Raw genomic sequence first — 26,081 nt, forward strand, 5'->3', positions numbered from 1 at the left:
GAATCGACGTCACGGGAGCGCCGGCTACTGCTCGCATGACGCTATTCCCGCGCCGGAAGTCGGGTCGGCGTGAGAGAAGTCGCGATGGCGAGGTTGGAGGTGCTGCGCGGCGGGCGATGCCTCCTCCGTCTCCTGGTCCGCCCGAGAGCGGCGGCGGCGGGAGCAGGTGAGGGAGGCCGGGCCCTGGCGAGGCCCCAGGAGGAGGCGGCGGCGGCTGTTTCCCTGGGCGCCGCGTGACCCTCGCGACCCTCTGACCCCGCAGGCCCCGTCCCCGCCGCGGATCTGGCCCGTTACAAGAAAAACACGTCTAATTCAGGGGTTGCCAACCTTTTCTTGGCCAGGCTCCACCTAAGCATCTCTCAAATCCTGATCCCCGCCCCCCCCGTGACATTTAATTCTTATTATTCAAAAAGTGAGCTCCACCTAAATTCCACCTAAATATTAGGAAGAACTTCTTGACAGTAAGAGCTGTTCGGCAGTGGAATTTGCTACCAAGGAGTGTGGTGGAGTCTCCTTCTTTGGAGGTCTTTAAGCAGAGGCTTGACAGGCATATGGTGGTGTTTCCTGCTTGGCAGGGGTTGGACTGGATGGCCCTTGTGGTCTCTTCCAACTCTATGATTCTATGATCTATTCACGTGGAGGAAGCCTGAAAGGCCATTCACTCTTAATAACTCATTCTCGAATTGCCCCTCTTAAAAATCAAATTGCCCCACCCCCACCCCGTGGGGCCATACGTTGGGAACCATGGTTCAAATTCCCTTATGGCAGTGATGTCCAACTTCCAAGAGACTGCGATTTACCCCCACTAAAAACTGGCAGTGATCTACCCATTGCTTTGACCAAAGTTGTTGAGCTTTTTTGGGGGGGGGGTCCATTAGGATCACATGATCAATCAGGGGTGCTCCACGATCGACTTCTTGGACATCCCTGCCTTATGGGGTATCTAGAGTCCCTCAGGAGAGAACGCAGAGGCCAACCAGAGTATATTGAGAAGCAAAGTGGCTAGTAACTGTTGCAACAGGATTCCCAGAACAATGGTGTGCAAGCATCTATAAAGACTTTTGAAATTGCGCACCCTCTAGCCCAAGACCCCCCCCCCAAAAAAACATCATACAGAAGGAGGCAGCCTCCAGCAGAGATTTGAGTGTGTTGCTTCTCGCCTGTCTGCCAAGATACCTGAAAATGCCTTTCTTGATTGCATGTTTTGGGTAGCCTGGCCATTCCGTTGAGATCATCAATACTATAGTTCCTGAATCTCTTAAGCATATTGATAGTGTGCTCAGCTTAACAGATACTTGCTGGACTGTATTTGCCTGCCGGGATGTTTCAGCCCCTACAGTCCAAAGACAATTGGAAAGCTTTTCCCATTTCCTTCCTCCTTGCAGAGAAATATTTGAGGTCAATTTGGGAGAGACAAATGGCTTCAGGATTGCTCTCCTGTACTATTTCAGATGTGGTTTATATACTTACATATGTGTTTGCCTTGTACATTTATGAACATTCATTCTATATTGGAGGCCTTAGAATTCTTATAACAGTGGGTAGCATCCGCTAAAGCTCCGTGTTCATAAGGGTTCCTTGCCCACTGCCCAATGCTTCTTCGTTTCAGGTCCAAGGGCTGCACTCCTGCCCCGACCGGCCCCTTCGCTGCTGCCTCCAGGGCTGAGCTGGGCGTCCAGGAAGAACTACAGCTCGCAAGCTGCCCAGAGCGATGAGGAGGCCCCTCCGCTGCACCGGCTGACCAGCAACCCTGAGGCACTCCCAGGTCAGGCTCCCCCTCCCCTGGAGGCAAGCTATGCTCCATATTGCACCCTGCTGTGGGGGGGCAAAGGGGCAGCCCTTTGCTGAGAACAGCAGCAGCAGCCCTTTCCTCTCCCTCCTCTCCATCTTGCAGGTTCTGCCTCCAGGCACGAGTTTCAAGCAGAGACCAAGGAGCTGCTGGATATCGTGGCCCGCTCGCTCTACTCGGAGAAGGAGGTAGGCTAGCCGCTCCTGCCCTGGTGCATCCCAAGGGTCCTTTTGCAGGGCTGCAACCAGGGCCTGCCACTGCTCATGCCTGCTGAGGTGGCTTGACCCTAACTCCTCGTTGGAGGATCCTGAGCCCTGGTAGGGGCTGCTGCCTTAATTTGAAGCAACTTCCCCCATGCAGACATTTGGAGGGAATCACTGCACCTCTTCTGCAGTGGGTTGGTTAGTTTCCCCAGGTTGGTGGAAAGCAGGCGCGCTTTGTTACAGACTCGACTCTCCTCTCACCTCAGTCGGGAAGCAGTCCTTGTACAGTCCTTGGACCTCTTGGGGCAGGGGTGGCCAACTTCCAAGAGACTGCGATCTACTCACAGAGTTTAAAAAGTGGCAGTGATCTACCCCCTTTTTGGGGTTCTGGTCAAAGTTGTGGAGCTTTTTTTTAAGAAGGAAAGCCCTGTTTTGGGGAGTTCACATAAAATTTGTCAAAGAGCTTCTTTAGGGAAGAAAGTGACGTTGAGCTTCTTTTTTTTTGGAAGGAAAGCCCTGTTTTTTGTGGTTCAGGTCATTTTAGGGGTGCAGGGCAAAGATGTTGAGCTTTTTTAGGGCAGCCACAGTTGTTCAGCTTCTTTGGGAGGAGCAAGTGATCTACCAGTGATCTACCGCAGACGTCCAGGGATCTACCGGTAGATCACGATCTACCTGTTGGACATGCCTGTCTTAGGGGATATGGCTGATGTAGGGGCTTGCCCGACATGTCTTTCCTCAAAGCAGCACACGCCATAGTCCGTGGAGCTTCCCTGAAGCCCTCCAACTCCTGGGAACTGCAAGAACCAGAACAGGCTTCCAAGAAAGGGAGTGAGTTGAAGGGCTTGAGGAGTCAGATCAGATTGGGACAGCAGTGCAGTGTGCTTGCAAATCCAGGGTAGCTCCAACAAACTTTTCATGTTGGTGACATACTTTTTAGACGTGCAACATTACACAACAGAGCAATCCAGTTTTACTAGCAAACCGGAGGTTAAACTCACCCCTTTCCGGCTCTGGATGAGTGTAGAGAGCATTCACGTGACATACCTTCTTCTTCTTCTTTGGTGATCCCTCGTAGCCGAGTAAGATTGTCTTCCATAAACACGGTTTTAACAATGAGTCTGAAAGTGACTGTGGAAACCAATTCTGGATCCACATGACCTTCCACAGTGGGGACATTGGTTACCAGGTGGGAGTAGATCATGGTGAGGGTTTGCCAAGCGTTCCTTCCTCTTAGCACGTTTCTCCCTTGTGTCCTGAGTTCAAGTGTCTTCAAAGCCCATGACCCCTTTGGGAAAGGCTGTTCTCCAGTTGGAGCGCTTGCAGGCAAGGGTTTCCCAATTGTTGGTGTTTATACTACATTTTTAAAGATTTGCCTAGAGACAGTCTTTAAACCTCTTTCGTTGACCGCCAGCATTACTGCAGCTGACACACTAACATGTCACGACACACAGTTTGGAAAGCTCTGCTCTAGAGCAGGGGTGGCCAACTCCCAAGAGACTGTGATCTACTCATAGAGTTAAAAACTGGCAGTGATCTACCCCCGTTTCAGGTTGTTGAACTTTTTCTATGAAGGAAAGCCCTGTTTTTTGAGGTTCAGGTTGAAGTTGTTGAGCTTTTTAGGGAGGAGGAAAGCCCTGTTTTTTTTTGGGGGGGGGGTTCAGGTCAGAGTTGTTGACCTTTTAGGGAGGAGTAAAGCCACATTTTTGGGGGGTGCAGGACAAACTTTTTGAGCTTTTTTTTTACGGGAGCTAAAGTTTGGGGGGAGCCAGTGATCTACCAGTAGATCACGATCTACCTGTTGGACGTGCCTGCTCTAGAGGATGCCTGCTGTTAGGGTGTGTGAAGTCTACCCTGTCTTTGGCTAGTCTCTGCTGTCTTTGTGGTGCCCATTTGCCTCAGTGTGGCCTCTCCCTGCAGGTGTTTATCCGAGAGCTGATCTCCAACTGCAGTGATGCTTTAGAAAAATTGCGCCACAAGATGATGTCCAAAGGGGAGGTCCTGCCAGAACTGGAAATCCACCTTGAGACAGACTCCAAACAAGGAACCATCACCATCCAGGTACTGCTGCTGGGAGGGTGCCTTGTGCTCCCTGTGTTCCTTTTCCTTGGCCAGGGCTACCAAGGAAGGTCTCTGGACCGGAGAGATTTTGCTGCCTCTGGCCCAAGGGGGACTGGTGTGCGGAGACTGCCTGGCTTGAGATGTAGCCTTGGCCGCAGCTACCCAATGAGCTTGGTGTCTGGTGGGATTTGGCCCTGACTTAACTTCTGACCTTAGTGCTGGACCCCATAGAGCAACCTTCTTGTGCTTTGCTCAGGTCAGAGCTGATCTTTCATAAACAGCTAGAAACAAAATCTCTCTCTTGCCCGAGTCTGTGGAGATGAGAGAGCTTTGCCCTTCCTGTTCCAGAGTGGGGGCTAGGACATGACACAGATGTCTTTGCCATTCTCTTCCCTGCAGGACACAGGCATCGGGATGACCCAGGAGGAGCTAATCTCTAATCTTGGGACCATCGCCAGGTCTGGCTCCAAGGTAACGGGGCAGAAGGGTTTTTGACAGCAGGTGCAGCTAGGCTTGCCACTGTTCCAGGGTGGAGCGATCCCTGAGGCTACAAGGAGAGGGGGCACTGGCTTCTGGCACGTTTGTGACCCACCTTTGAGTTGTTGGGAAGTGGCTAGACATCTGTCGTGGCAGCCTGGCTGCAAGCAAGGGGCTTTTGTGTCCACAGGCCTTCCTGGACACGCTGCGGAACCAGGCAGAAGCCGGCAGCAGGATCATTGGCCAGTTTGGAGTGGGCTTCTACTCGGCCTTCATGGTAGCGGATCGGGTGGAAGTTTTCTCACAGTCCGCAGAGCCAGGCAGCCCTGGGTACTGTTGGCACTCGGATGGGTAAGTGGTGCTCTGGAGGGACCTGGGCAAGACTAGGGGGCGGGCAGGAGGAAGTGCAGGTTGGGGGCAGAAATCTTGGATATTTTTTAAATTTAAATCATTTTTTTACCATTTAAATTGGATTTTTAAAATAAAATGCTTTTAGAGGAAAAATCTTTCTAAAGGTAGTGTTCCATTTAAGTTTCATTATAGCCCAAAGGCTATTTATCAGGAAAGAAGGATTCGTTTTAAGTTTCTCATGTGTGCTAAAGCTCAAGTCTAGGGTTTTTTTATTTTAAAAAATGGTTTAACCACCTCAGTTAACAAACACGGATACATATCCTATAATGTTAATGATTTAGTTAAATAAATTGTTTAAATTGTTATTAAGGAAATGGTTTTCTAATTCTAGATCTGGGACATTTGAGATCTTGGAAGCCTCTGGAGTTCAAACAGGGACGAAAATAATTCTCCACCTCAAGGAAGACTGCAAGGAGTTCGCCAACGAGGAGCGCGTCAAAGGTGATCCCCCTGCAGCTAGCTGGGGTTCCCCAGGGAGGCTTTGCGGGCTTTGGCTTGGGGAATGTGCGTGGGGGTGGGAGAAAGGCTTTGCACTGAGAAGCTCCCACTTTCGGTCTCTGGCAGCATCTCCTGTGAGGATCAAGAATCCAAAGAGCTGCCACCACCAAAGATTTGCTGTCCCTGGCTTCTGGGCTTGTTAACTGGGCTGGGGGGCCTTTCTGACCCCTTCTGGTCCTCCACGTGCAACATGTCTGCGGTGGACCTCCATGCGCTCACGGTTCCGCCTTCCAGGATCTCCGCAGCATCCAGCCCCGCCTTTCCTTTCCTAGTGGGCTGCTGTGGGCTGTTCCAGAGTGTTTCTGGGCCCCCCTTGGGTGGGTGGGTGGGCCAGTGGGCACTTCTGGAGTTTGGGTATCCCGGGCAGGGCTGTTGACCCAGGTTGATCATCAAACCCCTTCCTTCCTTCCTTTCTTCCGCCAGAGGTCATCACAAAGTACAGCAACTTTGTTGGCTACCCCCTCTTCCTCAACGGTCGGCGTGTCAACGCCATGCAGGTAAGGCGGCTGCCGACTTGTGCTGCCTGGGCCTTGAATGTGCAGAGGCCCCAGGGTCCTCTTCTGCCCTCTTCCGCCCAGCTCAGAACAAGGTGCTGGTCAGGAAGAGGAAAGGCTTAGGAAAGGCCTGCCTGGGATTTTGCCTCCACCCTGGGCTTTGTGGGGGTCCTGTGCAAGTGGCTCAGAGGAGCAGCCCCCTCTCTGGAGCACAGGGGCAGCGCTTGCTCTCTCCTGTGAGTTCCCAAAAGGACAGTGGAGGATGCCCTCCCACTAGAGGTCAAAGAGAACAACAATTACCAGACCTTTAGAAGGCATCTCAAGGCAGCCCTGTTTAGGGAAGCTTTTAATGTTTGATGGATTTCTGTATTTTAGTGTTTTGTTGGAAGCCGCCCAGAGTGGCTGGGGGAACCCGGCCAGATGGACGGGGTATAAATAATAATAATAATATATTATTATTATTATTATTATTATTATTATTATTATTATTATTATTATTCTCACGTGCTTCTCAATGCCGTGCTTCTTCTTCCCGTGGCCTTTTCATTTCAGGGTGGGGTAGTGGCTTGGAGAAGGTTGCTAATGCCCTCCTAGTCCCACACTTGGTCCGCTTTGGGGGCAGGAGGAGGAGGAGAATGATTCTGGGCTCCTCTTTGCTGGTCTTCCTGGAGCCTCCGGGTGTTTTGGGCTTGCCTCTACCAAACTCCTTCTGACAGCATTGGCCTTGGTCCCTTGCGCCTTCTGAATGCCTCAGCAGCCTCCACCCCACGAATCCCTCTGGCCTTGGCAGGAGCTGAGCCCCCCCTGTTCCCCCTCCCTCTGCGCAGGCCCTCTGGACCCTGGAGCCAAAGGACATCGGGGACTGGCAGCACAAGGAGTTCTACCGCTTCATTGCTCAGGCCTACGACGAGCCGCGCTACGTCCTGCATTACAAGACAGATGCGCCTATCAATATCCGCAGCATCTTCTATGTCCCAGAGGCGGTGAGGAGTGGTCTGCAGGAGGGGGGCAGCCACACCCCAGAAGGGAGGTTGAGCCAAGTCCCTCCTGGCTGGCAGAATATCCGGTTTCAACCTGGGCAACCCAATCAGATGGATGGGTACAAATAATAACATCATTCTTATGACTTCCTGTGCCTCCAGAAGCCCTCTATGTTTGACGTCAGCCGGGAGCTGGGCTCCAGCGTCTCTCTCTACAGCCGCAAGGTCCTCATCCTGACCAAAGCCGCAGACATCTTGCCGAAATGGCTCCGCTTCCTGAAAGGTAGCCACCCTCCCCTTTTCAGGTGCCCTGGGCAGGCAAGGGGGTTGCTTCTGGGCCCCAGCTCCCCCTTGCCCCCCCCCTGAGGCTGCCCCTCCCTCTGTTTGGTGCAGGAGTTGTGGACAGCGAAGATCTCCCTCTGAACCTCAGCCGGGAGCTGCTCCAGGAGAGCGCACTCGTCAGGTGAGCTACCTGTGGGCCGTGTCGGTGTCTGCGCCTGCCCACCCTTCTGCCCTGGGGCTTTCCTGGAAGCAATTCTGCTGTGGCCTGCAAGGGGGAGTGTGAGGCTCAGCTCGCTGATCTGCCTCCCCCCAAGACAGGCTGTTGATCTGCCCTGCCCAGTGTCGGCTGCTCTAACTGGCAGTGGCCCTCCAAGGTTCCCCTTTCCTTTTTGTTTTTTTTGACAAAGTAATAATAAAAAATGCACCCCACCACTGAGACCATTCCATTGTAACTATCCAACCTCCCACAATTTCAACACCTCTTGTGATGGTTTGACCCCTTTCCATTTTAACAATAGAAATTCTACAAACACCCTCCATATCTCCTCAAAATCACTTCTCCTGCATATTCCCCGTCTTGCCTTAATGGCACATGTTAATTTATCATTAATAGCTATATCCCACACCTCTTTATACCATTCTTCCATTTTATATTCTGCTTGCCCCTTCCACTTCCTAGCTATAATAATGTGTGCAGCTGTCAATAAATTTGTGAGCAAGTCTTTCCTAGCCTGCGAACCTTCCACCCCATTGTAAACTGATAATAATGCTACCTCTGGACTTTTGGTCAGCTTTATCCCAGTGATTTCTGTTATCTCCTTAGACACCCTTTGCCAGAAAAATTGGCTCCCCCTTTCCTGCCTGCTCCTTTGGGCTGGGCCCTGGTACCTCCTCCTGCAGGCCTGCTCCCTGCTTGGTCACCAGGGAGCAGGGATTGGGCCCTCCCAGTGTTGCTGTGACTCCTGTTCCCATCAGCCCTGGCACCTGGTGTGCCTAATGCCAGGAGTTGGGATCCCGGCAGGCGGAGGGAGGCTTCTTGGTCACAGAGCAATGCCAGCTTCATTGAGATTGCACATGGCACCTGGGCAGATCTCTTGGTAAAGGGGGGAAAGAATAGAACCCCCCCTCCCAGCCAGAGGTGCTTCTTTCCTCCGCTGCCTCTCCTGCTCCTCTTTTGATCTTTGGGGCTTCCAGGCACTTCTCTCCCCCTGCCCCCAGTCTCCCTGATGTTGGGTGTCGTCCTGCAGGAAGCTCCGGGGAGTCTTGCAGCAGAGGCTGATCAAGTTCTTCATTGAGCAGAGCAAGAAGGACCCTGAGAAGTACGCCAAGTTCTTTGAGGACTACGGGCTCTTCATGCGCGAAGGGATTGTCACAATCGCTGAGCAGGATGTCAAGGTGTGTTGGCCGACAGCTGGTGGGTGAGGTTTTTTCCTTGCCAAGTTTCCAGAGGGAGGTGGGAAACCGGGAGTGGTGCCACCTACTTCATAAAATGTGATTGTAAAACACATCCTCAAAAGTGGTTTACTTGGGGAATGGATGCCCCAAGGGCGAGGGGCGAGGGGCCTGCCTCCTTTGCCCTGTGACCGGCGGGACTCTCCTTCGCAGGAAGACATAGCTAAGCTGCTTCGCTACGAGTCATCGGCACTGCCCGCTGGCCAGCTGACCAGCCTCTCGGACTACGCCGGCCGCATGCAGGCCGGCAGCCGGAACATCTACTACCTGTGCTCTCCCAACCGCCACCTGGCCGAGCACTCGCCCTACTACGAAGCCATGAAGAAGAAGGATGTGGAGGTGAGCAGGAGAGCAAAGAGGGGCCTGTAGGGTTGGGCGCTGGGCTCAGAGGAGGAAGCCCTGTGCCCGGGGGGTGGCCACTCTTCCTTTCCTTGGAACTGAGCACCGCCCCCCCCATTTGGGCCCCACAGGTGCTCTTCTGCTACGAGCAGTTTGATGAACTGACCCTCCTGCACCTCCGGGAGTTTGACAAGAAGAAGCTGATGTCTGTGGAGACGGATATCGTCGTCGACCACTACAAGGAGGAGAAGTTTGAGGAGAAGCACCCAGGTGGGCTTCTGCTGTGGGGCGGGAAGAGGGTGTGAGCCCTTTTCAAGCAGAGTTGGCTGCCTAGCTTGGAGGAGGTGGGAAAACCCCAGGAGGCGTCCTAGAGGCTGGCCTCTTGTCAGCACTCCCCACCCTCTCAGGAAGGACTTTGAGGCTGTGATTGAGGGGTGTCTCTCCTCTTCCCCCACCCTGATCCATTCCACTGTGTTCCTCCTCCTCCTCCTCCTGCAGGAGAAGAGTCTCTGAGTGCCTCGGTTGCAGAGGAGCTCCTGGCCTGGATGAGGAATGCGCTTGGTCCACGGGTTGCTGCCATCAAGGTGAGGGTCCAGGGCAGGGGAGGGGGGGGCGGGTAAGTAATAATTAGAATAATTTTATAATTTATACCCTGCCCATCCAGCTCGATTTCCCCAGCCACTCTGAGTGGCTTAGAGCACATAAAACATTGTAAAACATCAGACACAAAATATTTCTCAATACAGGGCTACTTTCAGATGTCTTCTAAAAGTCGGATAGTTGTTTATTTCCTTGACATCTGATGGGAGGGCGTTCTACAGGCCAGGTGCCACTACCAATAAGGCCCTCCACCTGGTTCCCTCTAACTTCACTTCTAGCAGTGAAGGAACCGCCAGAAGGCCCTCGGAGCTGGACCCCAGTGTCCCGGCTGAATGATGGGGGTGGAGACGCTCTTTCAGGTATAGTGGCTTTCAGGGTCTTTCAAGGTCATTCAGGTATAGTGGCTTTCAGGGTCTTTCAAGGCCATTCAGGGCTTTCAAGGTCAGCACCAACGCTTTGAATTGTGCTCGGAAACATACTGGGAGCTAGTGAAGATCCTTTAGAACCAGTGTTATATGGTCCTGGTGGCTGCATTCTGGATTAGTTGCAGTTTCTGGGTGCTGGAGAGGGTGCATCCTAACAGGCACATATTTCCACATGTTGTGGGAGTGCCCCAAAATTCAACTATTCTGGACAACAACCATACGGGAAATAAGTAAAATAATGAAGCAAACATTAGAAATGACCCCATAATTGGCCTTTCTAAACATTTTCTAAGACAACAATGCCCAAGTACACTACAAAGAACTCATAATCCACTTACTCTCCGCAACCAGAAGCACCATAACCAGACACTGGAAAGACCTGTCAGGAGTAAGCATGGACCAATGGTACCAAATAGTATGGGAAACAGCTCTTCTAGAAAAATTAACCAATAAGCTGAAACTGAGACGGGGACAAATAGAAGAAGACGACTTCACCCCGGTATGGCTCCCCTTTATCACATACACAGCCCAACAAGACAATGACAAAAATCCACCATCAGCATACAAATCAATATGGCTTACCTGATCCAAAACACCCACCCACCCCACTCACACATGAAACAAAGACCACCACAGCCAACCACAAATGAACAACCATACCCTTGGCCGATCCCAACCTCTCTCACCACCAAAGGAACACAAGGGAACAACAGAGAACCTGCACAAGCGACGCTGACAACCCCCCAACTTATATTAAGTAAAATAGAAACACCGTCACCTGACCCCCCCATCTCCCCCATCTCCTTCTATCCCCCTCTTTCTTCCCAGTGTCTCAAAACTGAAACCAATTTGTTACGAGAGACATTGCATATATTTCTGTCAATCAAGAAAACCTTTAATAATAATAATACTGTAATACCGTAATAAAAAGGTAGCCCCGTGTAGATTGCATGGCAGGAGTCCAAGCAGGAGATAAGCAGAGCATGCACCACTCTGCCTGAGAGGGAGGCCTGCATTTGCACACATTTTGGCCACCTTGAGGGCTTGGGTCTCGGGAAGCCCCCTGGCTGGGCCTGGCAAGACTTTGGGCTTCAGGGAGGCCTTTCCAGGATTGGCCGTCACTGGGAGCTCTTTCTGCAGCCACAGTGTGACGTGTCAGGATGGTGGGGACTGTTTGTGTGAAGGGCTGAGAGCGTAAATGACTGGAAGCAGGGCGGTTGTGGGGGGACCTGGGCAAACCCATGTACCGGCCTGCCATTTCCTCTCAGCAGCCGGGGGGGGGGGCTTGCTTCCTGGGACCTGGTGGGGAGGCAGAAGGGGCAGCTTGGCCTTGACGCCCCAGCCCTCCTTCCCGCAGGTGACTCCGCGCCTGGAGATGCACCCGGCCATGATCACCGTGCTGGAAATGGGTGCCGCCCGCCACTTCCTCCGGATGCAGCAGCTGGCCAAGACCACCGAGGAGCGAGCCCAGATCCTGCAGCCCACACTGGAGATCAATACCGGGTATTGGGTTTGGGGGCGGGCGGGGGGGCAGGCAGAGCTGGACCTGGGGAAGGGGGGCTCTGAATACATCTGCCTTCCAGCAGGTGCTGGTTGAAGGGCCTGTGGGCTTCCTCCAGCCCTGGATGTGATGCCCTGGGGACCACATTCTCACCCGGATATCTTGCTTTCGGACGCCTCCCTTTGGGGCCTCTGCAAGGGCTCTCCTTGGGGAGAGGTGAAGAGGAGGCTTTGGGGGAGGAAGCCCATGCGCTCTGCCTGCTGCAGTGCTCAATCTTCCCCTTCGCCTTCTCTTGCTAGGCATGCTCTGATCCAGAAGCTCAACCAGCTCCGCTCCAGCCAGCCTGATCTGGCCCTTATGCTGCTTGACCAGGTGAGCTAGCTTCTGCTTCCTCCTCAGGGGAGAAGCCTAGGCACACACAGGGAGGGACACATGGACTGCCAGGGTCTTGTCATGCCCTAGGAGAGCAGTGGAAGGGGGGGGAGGCATCCAGTGCCTTTGCAATGTCTGGAGCTGAAACAATTGGCACCTGCACAAGCAGGGAACAATGTAACCCCCTGCCACCCCCACGTGGATTCCCTGGGGCTTCTCTGAGAGCCTTCGAGGGGTGGGCACAAGAATCATAGAATTATCATAGAAGGGGCCAAGCGGATCATGTATTCCAACCCCCTAGGAGAGCAGCTACTGAGGGGAATGGGTCCCTCCTGTCATGTTCTCCTTGCCCACTCCTGGCTGGCATTCAGCAGAATCCCATCTCTGTCCCTTGGTGCTCCTGCCATACCCTGGGACACAGCAAGACAAGGTAGCCCACTCTACCCCAAGCCGCTTCATTGTTCCTTCCTTTGCTGGCAGATCTACGACAACGCCATGATAGCAGCAGGCCTGAATGATGACCCCCGGCCGATGGTGAACCGGCTGAACGAGCTCCTTGCCAAAGCCCTGGAGAAGCACTGAGAGTCCTGCCTGGAGCAGAGCTGCGATAGTTCTGCCTGTCTTCAGAGGGGGGTCTGGCCTGGCTTGCCTGCTCTTTGGGCAAGCTCTTGGCCTGGGGTCCCACGTCCGGCTCTTGGCCCGTTGGAAAGAGCAGAGGGGTCAGAGTAGAGCCTCGTGGAGCCGTTGTCCTTTATTTCAAAACGTGTGTTTGTGCAGCCGGCTGTCAGAGTGTGCATTTCTGGACTTCCCTTCAGGCTGCGTGTGTTGGCAGTACCTCTAAGTAAAGACTTTTCAACCCCCAGTTCTGAAATGTCTTGCCCTGCTTTTATTCTGAGCCTGTCTGGGAGCGGGTGGTCCTTGGATCCCTTCTACAGTGCACCTGGGAAGAGAGTGGCTCCGCACTGTTCACAAAACGTACTGGCAGTTAGGACGAAGTGCTTCTAAACATGCACAGAACTCCCCCCGCCCCCAGTGGCAGATGCAAGGAGCAGATCTTTTCCTGCAGCAGTGAGTTCCGCAGGCTTAGGTTGGAAGGTCAAATGGACTACAGCCAAGAAACTGAAACAAAGCAGCGGGCCAGCAGCCAAGAGGCCTGATCTTTATTGTTGCAACAAAGCTCCCAGCTACAACATAGGAGCAGACAGAAGCCCCGATCAATGGGTTACATCTCATTTCAAAGTTTCCCAAAGTTTCCCAGAATGCATCATCAAGACATCATAGATATGTCAGAAAAGGTGCGGTCTCGGGTAGAACCTGAGGCATGCCCCTGTCACTCAAATACTGTATAGCCTTCCACACTTACTCCATCACAGTACAAAGGAAAGCATTTACAGTTTCCAGGTCCCGAGTCACGTCAAATACACCCCTTTGTCTTGACGGGGCTTCATCCACATGGGGTGGGTAGGCATTGTGATTGAGATGGCTACCTGTCTGACACTCTTGGGGCAGGATATCCTCCTTATACCTTATACCTTATACCTCACTTCCCTGGGTCCTAAATGCCATTGGAACGGAGAAGATTGATACGAGTGATTTCTTATGAATTTCTAAAGTTTTCTCATTGAGCCACTATATAGATACATTTATCAGCGAATTGCTACATTTGGTATTGACACTTTCCCTGCTTTCCTTTGTTGGAGACCGCAGGCTCCTGAGCTGAGCTCCCTTTGCAGGTGCAATCAATGCCTTTGCAGAGATCTAGTTACAGGTAGGTAGCCGTGTTGGTCTGAGTCGAAGCAAAATAAAAAAATTCCTTCAGTAGCACCTTAAAGAACTTAGTTGGTCTTTAAGGTGCTACTGAAGGAATTTTTTTATTTTGCAGAGATGTTGCTGTTCTTTTCTCTTGACACTGGAGGATTTGCTTTGACAGGTGAAGGGCGGGGAAATGTGTGTGAGGGACTGGTGTGGTAATGTGCAGCGGAGACTCCTCGTGTGTGTGTGTGTCGGGGGTCCAATTTTCTTGGTCGCTGTGCCTTGCAAAAGGGGCAGCGCCGTCACAGTCCGGGCGCTTTGCAGAGCTCGCCTGGCCCTTGGCTACCCCGAGGCAGCTGCCTCCTTGAGGGGCAAGTCAAGCAGCCAGCCTTCTGCTGCCCTTGGACCTGAGCAAGAATCAGCTGGGGGTCTGGAAGGGGAGGGGGGGTCCCGGGGTCATCTACCGCAGTCCAGGGTTTCCCACTCGGGTCTCCAGCAGTTTTCGGACTACAATTCCCATCATCCCTGACCACTGGTCTTGCTAGCTAAGGATGATGGGAATTGTAGTCCGAAAACTACAGCCCGGCCCTCCCTCCGTCTCGCTCATCCGGCGCGGAGGTGGATCCGCCCATCGGCTCCCAGGCCGGGTCCCGGCATGCTCCGCGCCCCCACCCGACGCCTCCGGACCCCTTCCGGGGGCGGGGCGGCGCTTCCACCTCCCATCCTGGCCGCTCTCCCCTTCTGCGTCTCTATGGCGAGTCCTCCGGCCGCGAGCGGCGCATGCGCGGCAGGCACTCCGCCGCCCATGGGCGACTCCGAGGACGAGTTCCGGGAGTCCCGCCGCGGGCGCCTCAAAGCCGGGGGTCCGCAGGGGGGTCGCCGCCTCCGCCGCCGGCCACCTCCCCCTGCTCCTGCCCGCGGGGACGAGGCGGAGGCCCCCGGGAAGACCCAGGATGGCGGAGAAGGAGGCGGAGGGGCCCCTTCAGGGGCGTCTGGACTCCCCCCCGCATCGCTTCTTGGTATGGCCCCCTTCCTTTTGCTTCGCTCAGGCGGGTCATACCAATAAGCGATGCGGGGGTGGGTGTCTCAGCCTGTTTCTGGGGGTTCTGGTGGGGTGGGGGACCTGGGGGACACACACCTGGGGCAGCTCCTCTTTTTGCAGCAGCAGCAGTCTGGTTTTTCCCTGGCAGGAGCCCCTCCAGGAGCGGGAGACGCAGCAGCAGAGGAAGGAGGAAGCGGCGGAGGAGGAAGGGGCAGCCGCCACTGCCAAGAGCAGGCGCAGGGATCCGCGCAGGTGACGCTGGAGCCCCTGGCACTCCCAGGTGCCTCAGCCAGGAAGGAGGAGGAGGAGAAGGACCATGCCAGGAGGCCACCCGCTTGTGAGGAGGAGGAGGAGGCATTGAGGGGTGGTCAGTGTCAGGACTGCCCTGTTTCCTGCCACGGCTCGGGGCGGTGTGTGGGGGGCTGGCGATGGGCAGATCCTTCAACCCCCCCCCCCCCAGCTCAGACACAGTGTTTGCATCCAAGGAAAACAGGATCCTGTCCAAGCCTGCTTGCTGGATTTAAGGTCTGGCTCCCACGGTGGGTCACGGTCCAAAGAGGCACCGGCCGTGTCCCAGGCGCCAGACCACCGCCCTCCTCCACACACCCCGCCCAGGGTGTCCCGGGGGTGAGGCTGCTCTGAGGGAGCCAGGGGGCCTGGGGCTGACTCTCTTCTTCCACCCTAGACCAGTCCTGGGGGTGCCAGGGGGCTGTTCCGGAGGAGCTGCAGCCAGGAAGCCTGGAGGAGGCAGGCTGGGTGTTCTGCCAGATCTGCCAGAAGGACCTCTCTGCCATGAACTCCGTCCGGAGGGAGCAGCATGTCAACAGGTGGGGGCTCCTTGGTTTGGGCACTGCTGGGAGACTCTGGCCAGGTGAGCCGTCCTGCTTTTGAGTGGCAGCCTGAGAGAGGCCTGGCTGGGCTGCCTCGGTGTCTGCTGGCTCGGCTTGTTGCATTTTCTCCTGGGCCTCACCTTCAACAGCCTTGCTGAGAAACAGTGACATCCAGAAAGCCTGGCAGGCAGTGGCTCCAGGCCTTTTTTTCATTTCTTTGGGAAAGGCTGAAAAGCATTTATCAAAACCAGAGTGACTCATGAACTAATGTATATGTAGGGAATAAAACAGGTCTATTTATATATACATTGCATATACATACCGTATATGTACATATATATACATTTATACATACATACGTATGTGTAACAAACTACATTTTCATGTTTTTTTCTTTTCTATTTAATCTGTAAAGAGTTCAACCAAATATGACTAAAATCTAAATAAAAAACAAAAGGCTGCTTTTGAAGCTGACTTGGGGGGGGCGGGGGGGGGGCGTCTCCTCTGCTCCGAGGGCTTCCTGCCTGAAGAGACTCTGCTTTTCCTCCAGGTGCCTGGATGACCTAGAGGGCCCCCTTCCTGCCCCCCCTGCTGCCAGGGGCCCTGTTGTTCCCGAGTGCCCCATCTGCGGAAAGGGCTTCAGCTCCCTCAGGAGCCGGGGCGGCCACTTGAAGCGCTGCGCAGCCAGGATGGAGGTCCCCCCCACGCTGCTCCTTCAGGCGGTGCGGCAGCAGCAACAGGAGACCTTGCTCCTTGGCCTCCCAGCTGCCCAGAGGTGAGTCCAGAGTCCTACCAAGCAATAGCCCAATGGATGTGGAGTCTTGCTCAGGGAAGCTGTCCTGCTCTCTTTCCCCTCTTGGCCTCTGGAGTTAACAGGGTGGGCCTGGGGCGCAATGAATGCCTCACTTGGGCCAAGGGGAGGAGGGGGGTGCTGCGCCCGTTCCCCTTCTTGAGAAGACCTCTCTGGACCCCCAAGTGCTGAGCAACCCTCCTCCTTTTGGGACTTGGAGAAAAGCGCTTCCCTGCCTCCAGGCTTGCTCAGTGGTGCTGAAGTGGCTTGGTCACCCTGGCTGGGGACGTCACACTTGTCATGGGAAGGCTCACTCTTCTCCTTCTCCTCGGTCTTTTGGCGCTGGGGACCTTGCTGTCCTTCTGGAGCGGCCCAGGGAGGTGGGCACTGGGGACATCGTAGGCCAGTGATTTTGCTGCTGCCTCCAGGACCATTTTTAGAAAGGGCGCTGCTTGGTACCACGGGGCACTTTCTGTGGCCTCCTGCTCCCTTCTTGTTCCTTGCCCTATTTGATGTCTGTCTGAAGCAGCTGGGAGCTGTCATTGTCAGGAGGGCAGGAGTGAGATCTCCCCAGTAGCTCTGCTTGAATCAGAAGAGGTGGTTCAGATGCTTAGAGACGGAGCTGCCCTGACGTGAGGGAGCTTCCTGGCCAGCCGAGGTAGGAGCATCTCCCCTCTGAAAGGCAGCCTGGTCTGTAGACATGAGTGATGCAGGGCGCTTAGGGTGGTCTGCTCAGATTGGGGGGGGGGGCAGCTGCTGCCCACTGCAGCTCCTGAGGTGGGTTAACCGACCTCTCCTGCCCCGTCCAGCGGGTCCAAGCGAAAAGGCGCCTCTTCCACGCAACGCTTGCCGAAGAAGCGCAAGGTGGCGGCCGAGGTGGACGGAGCGACGGAGGACCTGCTGGTTGCCATGGCGATGTCCCGCTCTCTCTTGGAGGAGGAGGAGGGGAAGGCCAAACAGCTGGCTGGGAGCAGGCAGGATGGCGCTTTGAAAAGCAGGAAGCCCCGAAAAGCAGGTGAGCTGCAGGTGGAAGGTGGTTGGCACCCAGGGAAGGTCTGGCAGCTGCCTCTGGCTTCTGGGCTCAAGGGAACAGGCAGGTGTCTTCTATGTCCTCTCGAAATGTGCTCCAGGCCAGACGCAGGTCCATTTCCTGCATTTCTGTCTGTGGTTGCGATTTCTTCACTGCGGGGGGTTGGACTGGATGACCCCTGGGGTCTCTTTCCCCCTCCCTGACTCTCTCCTGCCAGCATCCTTCAAAAGAAGCTTCTCAGACAAAGTGCCGTTGTTCCCAGAGGGCGATGTGGGGAACGGCTGTGGCCCCCGCTGCATTGGGGCTGCTTCCTCCCCCTGCTTCTCCTCCTTGCCCTTCGGAGGCCTGGGCAACGCTTGCTGTGGGGCAGGCCGGGGCTTCCTCCGTGGGGAGACTGGCGGCTCACAGCCCCATTCCCTGTGTGTTGCTTCCTAGAGAAGAAGAGCCGAGCGAAGCTGGGCCTCCCGCTGCCTCCTCTGCCTCTGCTGCTGCCCCAGGACCCCCAGGAGACCCGCCGGCGGATTGAGGCTCGTGTGGCGCAGCTGCTCTCCGAAGCGGAGGGGGAGGAGTTCCCCAGCACCCCCCTGCTCCCCCCCAGCCGCCTCATGGATGCTGAGCTGCCCCAGGGAGCAGGCGGATCTCTGTGGGAAGCCAGCTCACTGGCCAGACTTTGTCCTCCGGGGAGCTTTCAGGCCACGGACTTTGCCCGCTCTGCCTCGTTGCAAACGCCCAAGGAGGTGGGTGTCTGGGTCTGTGGGGGCTTATAAGGGTCCCCCTCCCACCCTCGGTGCAGGCAGAGTGGCGGGGCTCAGGTTTGCAAGGTGCAGGCAATCTCATCCACCCATTGGCGTTCCTGGGACTGTCTAGCCAGGGAGCAATGGAGCCCGGGACTCCCGGGTTCTGGCCCCCTGGCCCCGCCGAGGAGCTTCCCAGAAGTGCCGCCCGTGGCTTCAAGATGCTCTGTTGAGGCCAGATCTGCGCCCATCATTTGCCGGGGCCTCCACTTTTGCTTCATTCTGTTTCTCTTTCCTTCTGCTGCCTGTTCTCATGGTTCCCAGTCTCTTCCTGCTGCTGCCTTTTGGGGCATGGGGGGGGGACTTGGACCACGGAGGGGGCCTCAGCAGGCCCAGGATGCTCTGCCCTGAGGTGCGGTGGGGAGGAGCAGGTGACCCCCAGCCCCCTCCTCTGCTGGGTCCCGTTTCTGGGCAAATGGGTAGGGGAGGTGGGTGGGGTGTTTTGGACATGAAATGGCCCCCCCTTGGTTTGGGGCCAGCCTCGCTCAGCAGCTTCTTCCCCTGGGTGCTCTGGGGCTGGCTGCTCACAGGCAGATAGGAGATAGACACCTCCATCCTAGGAGGCTGGACAAGGGTTGAGAGATGCCGCCCCAAAATGGAAAAGGAGCGAGGTCCCAGCTAAAGGAGAAGGACAACTTAAACTGATGGGATGTGCGCAGCTTGTAGACTTAACACATAGAATAAGAGAACAAGAAGAACATATGTTTAGAGAGATTTGGAAAACGTTTATTGAATATATGGGAAATAACTGTGTACAGCTGAAAAGGGTGGCAGCATTAAGATAAAATTCAACAGTGTAAATAAGTCATGATGGTTGTGATAATGGATTCCTGTGGTATAGTTTCTGTCAAATATGCAGGGATTTATGCCAGGCACCCCCAAACTTCGGCCCTCCAGATGTTTTGGAGTACAATTCCCATCTTCCCCGACCACTGGTCCTGTTAGCTAGGGATCATGGGAGTTGTAGGCCAAAACATCTGGAGGGCCGCAGTTTGGGGATGCCTGATTTATGATATGCAAAATGAACCATGGAAAAAGAAGGGAAGTCATTGATATCTTAAGGATGTAAAAATGAGTACTTTAAATTGTAAAACAGAGAATTTAATAAAAATCTCTCTCTCTCTCTCTCTCTCTCTCTCTCTCTCTCTCTCTCTCACACACACACACACACACACACACACACACAGAGAGAGAGAGAGAGGGAGAGAGTATATATATATATGGGTTGAGAGATGCTGGAAGTGTTGGCGTTTGGACTGGCTTCTGGCATGTTGAGGCTAAACTTCCTGCCTGCACCCCAAACCCCCTTCCTTTCCCAGGGAGCTGTGCTGGGCGTGGCTTTGCCATCCTCGGGGCCCGCCAGAGCGCCAGAGAGGGAGCAAGGGCTGGCTGGTGCTGTGCTTCTCCAAGGAAGTGCCCCTGGAGATTCACGGGAGAGGCTGCCTTGCCGACCGGGCGATGCAGAGGCCCTGGAGGACCTGGTGGAGCTGGCGGGAGAAGGGCTGACCCTCACCCAGTGGCAGATGGAGGGGCCAGGTGAGGAAGGACTTCCTGGGGGAAAAGGGGCCGGCAAGCGTAGAAGTGAGCCTGGAAAGAGGCCCATCCCCTCGGGGAGTCTGGGCTGCGGACGGGGGCAGAGACTTGCCTGGGCCCTGGACCCAGGGCAGGTCCTCAGGCTCCTTCTTGTGGGCCTGTGTTTTTCTCTCTTTGCTCCAGGTCAAGGTTGGCTTCCTGGTGACGCTCAGCAGAGCAGTTTTCTCCAACCACTGGAGAAGCAGCTGCCCCAAAGGATCTGTCCTCAAATGGTAAGGTTAGATCCTCATGCTTTGTTGGAGGGGGGGGGCACTGTATTAGTTGGGAATAAAAATAATAATAAAAAATAATTATTTGTACCCTGCCCATCTGGCTGGCCTGGGCGGCTCCCAAGAGAATATTAAAAACATGATAAAACATCAAACATTCAAAACTTCCCTATACAGGGCTGCCTTCAGATGTCTTCTGAAAACAGAGGCGACACCCTGGGAGGATGTGCAAGGGGAACCTGGGTGCCTCTGCGTGAGGAGGGGGGGTGAGGGGGGGTTGAGTCCCACTGCAGTCCTTCCTCAAGGTCCGTGTGGCCCCTGCTGCTTTCCAGGGAGGAGCTTGAGCAGGAGGTGGAGCGTGGCCATTCTCTCTCTCTCTCTCTCTCTCTCTCTCTCTCTCTCTCTCTCTCTCTCTCTCTCTCTCTCTCTCTCTCCTCTCTCTCTCTCAGCTCCCGCTTGGCTCCTTGGCTGATGCCTTCAGGGGGATGGTGAACAACCCCCACCTGAGCGACATCCAGTTTCAGGTGGACACTGGGGAGGTCCTCTACGCGCACCTGTTTGTGCTTTATGCCCGGTGCCCCCAGCTGATGGAAATGGTAAGGACGAGCAGCTGGGGGGTTGGTGTAAACAGGCACTTCAAACAAATGGAGGGGGATCCTTGCTCATTGCTCCTGGCCTGGGTTCTGGGTCTGGGTCTCAGCCGTGGAGCAATACTTTGCCCTTGCCGTTTTCTCTTCATGTTGGCTTTGAGGAGGAAGCCCAGCCAGGGTGAGGGCGAGGGCGATGGATTCCCCTGCAGCCTTTGGGTCTTGTCGCTCCAACGCAGGAGCCACAGGAGAGGAGGGTTTGTTCCGCGGAGCACCCAGCAGCCACGCGCTGTTGCAGGCAAGAGCTCCTTGTGCAGGAGGGTGTGGGGTTGAGGGGTGAGAGGAGGCAGGGAGGACCGAGGGAAGCGGGTGCCAAAAAGGGTGAGAGAGAGAGAGAGGGATTGGAGCTTGCCTTTTATCCAAGGAGGAAGAGTGAGCCTGCAGCCAGGCTGCTTAGGGGCACTTTGGCAAGAGGGAATGGTGCTCAAAGCAGGTGCCCCCCCCCCCAATCTGGTGGCTGCTTCAGAGTCCTCCGTCTCTTGCCAGGTGGGCTGCGAAGGTTTCCTCGTGGCTGAAGAAGGGGGCGCAGGGACCCGCCGGGTGCTGCTGAGCGATGTGTCGAAGGAGGCCCTGGGCGTGTTCCTGAGCTACCTTTATACGGCTGACGTCTCCTTCCCTCGCCATGTGCTGTCAGAAGTGGCTGCTTTGGCCAGGAGGTTGGTGGGCTGCTGCTTCCTGGTGTTTTCCTTGGTGCTGCTGGATTGGGCCCTGCCCTCTGCCCCCCCCCCCAGGCTGACTTCCACTTTGAAGCCTGATGGAGACACCCCCCCTTTCCTGGAGGAGCATTTGCACACATGTCTTTCGTTGCAGGTTCGGAGCGACGGAGCTGGCTGGCGTGTGCCGCGGCTGCCAGCCTGGCCCGGGGGTTCCTGGAGCCGAAGATGAGTCAGGAGAGGACAGGGCCGGGACCTTTGAGGAGCTCCTGAAATCCATGTGGCTGGAGGAAGAGGAAGAAGCCTTGCTGCAGGGCGGGCAGCTGGAGGAAGCCGACAGCGAGGAAGTGGGCGAGCAGGAACTGGAGCAGATCTACGAGTTTGCTGCCACCCAGCGCAAAGCTGCCCACGATGGGCTTGTCTTCCGCAAGGGAGCCGCCAGCCCCAGGAAGGAGCCTGCAGAGAGCAGGGCAGCCATGGCAGAGTGGACAGGAAGCCTCTGCCCGGAACAGTCCCAGTCTGCCGCCAGGGGCGCAGGGCCCCCCCTCAGAGCTGCCACCGGAAGCGTTCCCCAGATGGAGGAGGAGGAGAATTCAGAGCAGCACGAGCATTCGGCTGTCCTGTTTCCTGCCACCCAGGGCGACTGCTCTGGGCTCTCTCAGCAGAGCCATTGCGCCAAGGAGCAGAAGGGCAATGCAGCCAGCCAAGGCCCTGCATCTCAGGGATTTCCCAGCCTCCTCCGGGGGTCACCGAGGGACCTCTTGCCCCTGGGATCCTCCTCTCCCAAACAGAGCGCAGCATCGCCCACCAGCCCCTTGGCAGTCCTCTCTCTTGTTCCGCCAGGGCTGAGCACCCTGGGCGTGTCATCTCCCCCTCCGCACGGCGAGTTAGAGCGGCCTGCACGGAACAAGAGCCCAGGTCCTCGCTGCAGCCCAGGTGGCTGTGGGACCTTGGAGAGCAGCCCCATTGTGCTCTTGGATTCTGATGAAGAGGCAGAGCAGGCAGAGGCCGCTGTCTTGCTTGCTGGAGCGGCCCTCTCTGGGCCATGCACAGGGGCCTTGCAGTCGAGCCAAGGGGGGGCAGGTGTTTCCAGTGGGCAGAGGCCCGCCCTGTCCCCCGCCCAGGTGGGCCCTGGGGAGCTTTGGGATGCTGGTGGAGGAAGCCCTCTGCTTCTGAGGCTGGCCAGCAATGGAGAGGACAGCTGGGAGGAGGCCTCCAGTTGGAGGGTGCCAGACACTCCACTGCTGGGCGGATACAGCTCGAGCCGCCTAGAGCTGGCCAAGCCCACCTTGGCGCCTGGGACTGAGGAGCAGGGCTCTAAAGGGGCTGGAGAGAGCCTGCCCACCCACAGCTCCACTCCCAGGCTGCCTCTGCTGGGACCCCCGCCTGCCCAGGAGAAGCCTTCCAGCAGCCCCGTGGTGATCGTGGGCGACAGCGAAGAGGAGCTCGATTCAGCAGCTCCTTTGCCCCAGAGTGGCACCCTTGTGCCTGGGGAGGACTCCCTGTGTCCCTCGGAGGAGGAAGGTGACAGCCTTCTTTGTCTGACACCAAATGCCCCAGCCCCACTGGGGACTCCGCCACCAGCCTTGGGTGTGAAAAGCCCCCCAGCTAGGAGTCCCATGGCTGGGGGAGCAGCTGCCCCCCACCTAGGAGAGAGAGGCGCCTCGACAGAAGACTCTGATAGCAGCGAGGTCTTTCCTTTGACCCAGAGAACGCCTGGTAAGTGGCCGCTCTGGGGGAGCAGAGGGTGGTGAGTGCTGGGCATGGGGCTCTGTGCTTGTGCTGTGTGGCATTGGGGCTCTGGTCACTTGCTGCCTGGAGTGCTACCCCCTTTGGCCTTGCTGGTCACCTTCCCCTCGTCGGGCTGCCCAGCTGACCTCCTCCCAAGGGTTGCCTCCACCTTGCTCTGTTCCAGATCTTGCCTTTGAGGCCTGGAGTGAGACGCCGAGCGCAGCTCCACCCACCCCGATGCCATCTTACTCCATCATGGAGACCCCGAAGCTGAAGAAGGAGCTGCGCAGGTGGGTGCTGTCCGGGGGGGGGGAGGCAGGCCCCTCCAGCAGGGAGAACGGCCGAGGAGAGAAAGGCCTCTGCCCCTGCGACCGCCTGTCTTTTGTGTCTTTTCAGGTTTGGAGTCCGTGCTCTCCCCAAGCGGAAGATGATCTTGAAGCTGAAGGAAATATTTCAGTACACTCACCAAGGGGCCAGAGCCAACCCCCAGGAAAAGACGGCTGTGGCCTCCCAGCGGACCTTGCCCCACAGCCCAGCCCAGCCAGTCCCGAGGAAGCCAAGGCTGGCCGTCGCCTCCAGCCCCGTTGGCAAGTGGCTGCCAGGATCTGCTGAGCCTCGCCAGGGCGCTCGGGGCAGCCAGACGGTCTGCGGCTTCAGGGATGAGGGGCTTGGGCAGGTGTCCGAGCCTCACACTTCAGGGCGGCTGCAGGGGACAGCCTCACTCCCAACAGGATTTCCCCCTGGAGGAAGCACCAAGGACTCGGCACCCACAGCTTCCCAGGAATCAACTGCGTCTTCAGGGACTGGCAGTGATGTGTCTGTCGTGTCCCAGAGGTAGGAGGCTGGCTGGGGGTGGCACGCTCCTTCCTGCTGGTTCCCTCTGGCCAGAAAATGCCACTGAACAGGGCTGCTCAGACAATGCCCAGGCTGCCAAAGCCCAAACCCAGCCTTTCTCACCCCTTGAAAGTGTGTCCTGTGGATGAAAAGGCATTCCTGTGTCTCCACATAATCTGTTCTCCTTTTCCTACTCAGTGGGAATTTGCTCAGAGCTGCAACCAACCCACCCTGTCCCATCCAGCTGCTCTTCCTTCCTCTCTTGAGTTTCCACAGCAGCCTCAGCCCACTGCCTGTCTGAACATCGCTGTCCCAGGTGGAATCAGGGCTTCTTTAGAAACACACTGAGAGCAGAGAGACTTGGGAAGCGGATTGTGTGCCCAGAGCCACGCTGGAGTGGTTTCCCAAGGGTGCCTAGGCAGGCAGTTACTTTGGCTGCAACAGGGTTTGGGAAGGGAAGGGCAGAGCAGCTGCTTTGCATGCAGAAGTCCCCACCTTCAATCCCTTGCATCTTGTTCTGTCTTGGCAAGAACTCCAATCTTTTAGCATGGCTCCACCTACTTTGGAACTCCCTGCCTCTGGACACCAGGCAAACGCCTTCACGGTCCTCTTTCCGGCACCTGCCGAAAACATTTCTCTTTAGATGCAGAAGAGGGGTGTGTGTTTAAATTTGGTTTTAGTTTATTGAATGGTTTACTGTTAATATTATTACCAGTAAACGGTTTGTTTACCGTTTACTGATAATTTTATTTTTTTATTCCGTTTGTTAAAAAAACCTTAAAGTGGTTTACAGTCTAGTGATGTATACATTTAATGAAATGAGTAAATAACTCCTGCCTAACCCCCCAATACCTGCTTCCCAGTCTGCTAGATAGCCAACAATCTGCCTCCTATGTTTTCTCCTTTTGTGGCGCCTGGTCCCAGACTAAGGGAAGAGCTTCTGACTCTCTCTCTCTCTCTCTCTCTCTCTCAGCTCTTCTTCAATGGAATTTGGCTCGCTGGTTGAGGAGGAAGAGGAGGAGCACGTCCCGGCTTCTCAGGCTGCAGCCCGTGAGGCACACAAACTAGAAGCCTTGCGGCGCCACCTCGCCTCAAAGCCAGCTCTTTGCCGCCAAATCCTCCTGTACCAGCCCATTGAGTTGGCTGGGCTGCAGGCAGAACTGAAGGAAAGCGGCATCAGGATTGCGATGGGCAAGCTGATGGACTTCCTCGATGCGCACTGCATCACCTTCACTACTGCAGAAGCCCGGAGGGAGAAGCAACGGCACTCCAAAAAGAGGAGGCGGCGGTTCTGAGGGGTTGCTATGGGCCTTGAGGGTGGAACCGCTGGTGCTTTGCCCACTCAGCCGCCTCTTCTCATTTCCCTGTGTGTGGTTTTTCTTTGACTGGAAGAGCTGCGGCAAAGACACGACTAAGCCTTCCACTTAGATGATGCACTCAGACTGAACTGGGAGAAAAGCGCTTCCTTGGAAGTCAGTTCAAATGTGTACAGAGGTCCCTGGAGCAGCTTGAGGGGGAGCGAAGAGAGAAGCTGAAACACACTGCAGTTGCTTCAAGGCATCCTCATTGCAGGTGCAGCTGCTGCCGCATCTCGACCTGTGTTCGCTGGCCAAGATTGAGAGTTAGGTGTGGCTCAGCTTGAGCATCCCTCTGTACCCATTGATCTGTGCCGACCATTAAAGTTTTAAACATGTGGGTGTAACATGCCTGTGTAATAAAAATGTTTCACTGAAAGCGATTGGGATGAGCAGCGAGAGGTTTCCTCAGCCTGCCCCCAACGTGCTGCTTTCCCCATTGTCTGGACAACTGCCGTCAGCTCCAGCAAGTGCTGTGCAACCCACATCTTTTGCAAGGTGGCCTGGTGCTGCTAGGGGCTGGTCCCAAGGCGGGAGAATTGGGGCTGGCATTTCTAGCTGCTCATATACAGTGGAACCTGTTTTTGAACGTAATCTGTTCCAGAAGACTTCTGAAACATTCAAAAACTGAAAGCAGAAGCCTCAATTCAATAGGGAAACTCAAAACAAGCCACATCAGACGTTCAGCTTCCAAAAAACGTTTGAAAACGGGAGCAATTTACTTCTGGGTTTTCAGCGTCTGGGAGCCGAAACGTTCAAAAACAGAGCAGTTTTGAGAACCAAGGTTTGACTGTACAGTATAAGGCTGAAGTTGAAGTGTTTGTACTGTGCACAAAAACAGGTTGGCGGGAGTCTCCTTCTTTGGAGGTCTTTAAGCAAAGGCTTGACAGGCATATGTCAAGAATGCTTTGATGGTGTTTCCTGCTTGGCAGGGGGTTGG

The 26,081-nt window shown here is 55.5% G+C and overlaps 2 protein-coding genes across 3 annotated transcripts; both read left to right on the plus strand.

Moving 5' to 3' along the window:
- The first annotated feature begins 51 nt into the window (after positions 1–51).
- Positions 52–12,743, plus strand: TRAP1 (TNF receptor associated protein 1). The gene is made up of 18 exons (XM_035131480.3): positions 52–166; positions 1,610–1,765; positions 1,895–1,977; positions 3,910–4,050; positions 4,450–4,521; positions 4,718–4,878; positions 5,270–5,379; positions 5,860–5,933; positions 6,758–6,913; positions 7,073–7,193; positions 7,304–7,373; positions 8,440–8,587; positions 8,798–8,983; positions 9,115–9,253; positions 9,482–9,567; positions 11,366–11,511; positions 11,809–11,881; positions 12,362–12,743. The coding sequence occupies exons 1-18, from the start codon at positions 85–87 to the stop codon at positions 12,461–12,463; spliced, it is 2,106 nt and encodes a 701-aa protein (XP_034987371.3). The 5' UTR covers positions 52–84; the 3' UTR covers positions 12,464–12,743.
- Positions 12,744–14,399: 1,656 nt separating this feature from the next.
- SLX4 (SLX4 structure-specific endonuclease subunit) lies at positions 14,400–25,488 on the plus strand. 2 transcript variants are annotated; one of them, XM_035130450.3, is made up of 14 exons: positions 14,400–14,652; positions 14,824–15,042; positions 15,361–15,502; positions 16,056–16,280; positions 17,105–17,310; positions 17,761–18,062; positions 19,439–19,655; positions 19,836–19,924; positions 20,371–20,517; positions 21,055–21,224; positions 21,379–22,940; positions 23,137–23,242; positions 23,349–23,786; positions 24,760–25,488. In XM_035130450.3, exons 1-14 carry the CDS (start codon positions 14,439–14,441, stop codon positions 25,079–25,081), a joined length of 4,359 nt encoding a protein of 1,452 aa, XP_034986341.3. In that variant the 5' UTR covers positions 14,400–14,438; the 3' UTR covers positions 25,082–25,488. The 2 variants fall into 2 exon arrangements, with proteins under 2 accessions (XP_034986341.3, XP_034986342.3); XM_035130451.3 differs by having other exon boundaries at positions 14,824–15,012.
- Positions 25,489–26,081: the final 593 nt, after the last annotated feature.

The sequence above is a fragment of the Zootoca vivipara genome, chromosome 13 (assembly GCF_965207765.1).
Source record: "Zootoca vivipara chromosome 13, rZooViv2.hap1.1, whole genome shotgun sequence".
Taxonomy (NCBI): domain Eukaryota; kingdom Metazoa; phylum Chordata; class Lepidosauria; order Squamata; family Lacertidae; genus Zootoca; species Zootoca vivipara.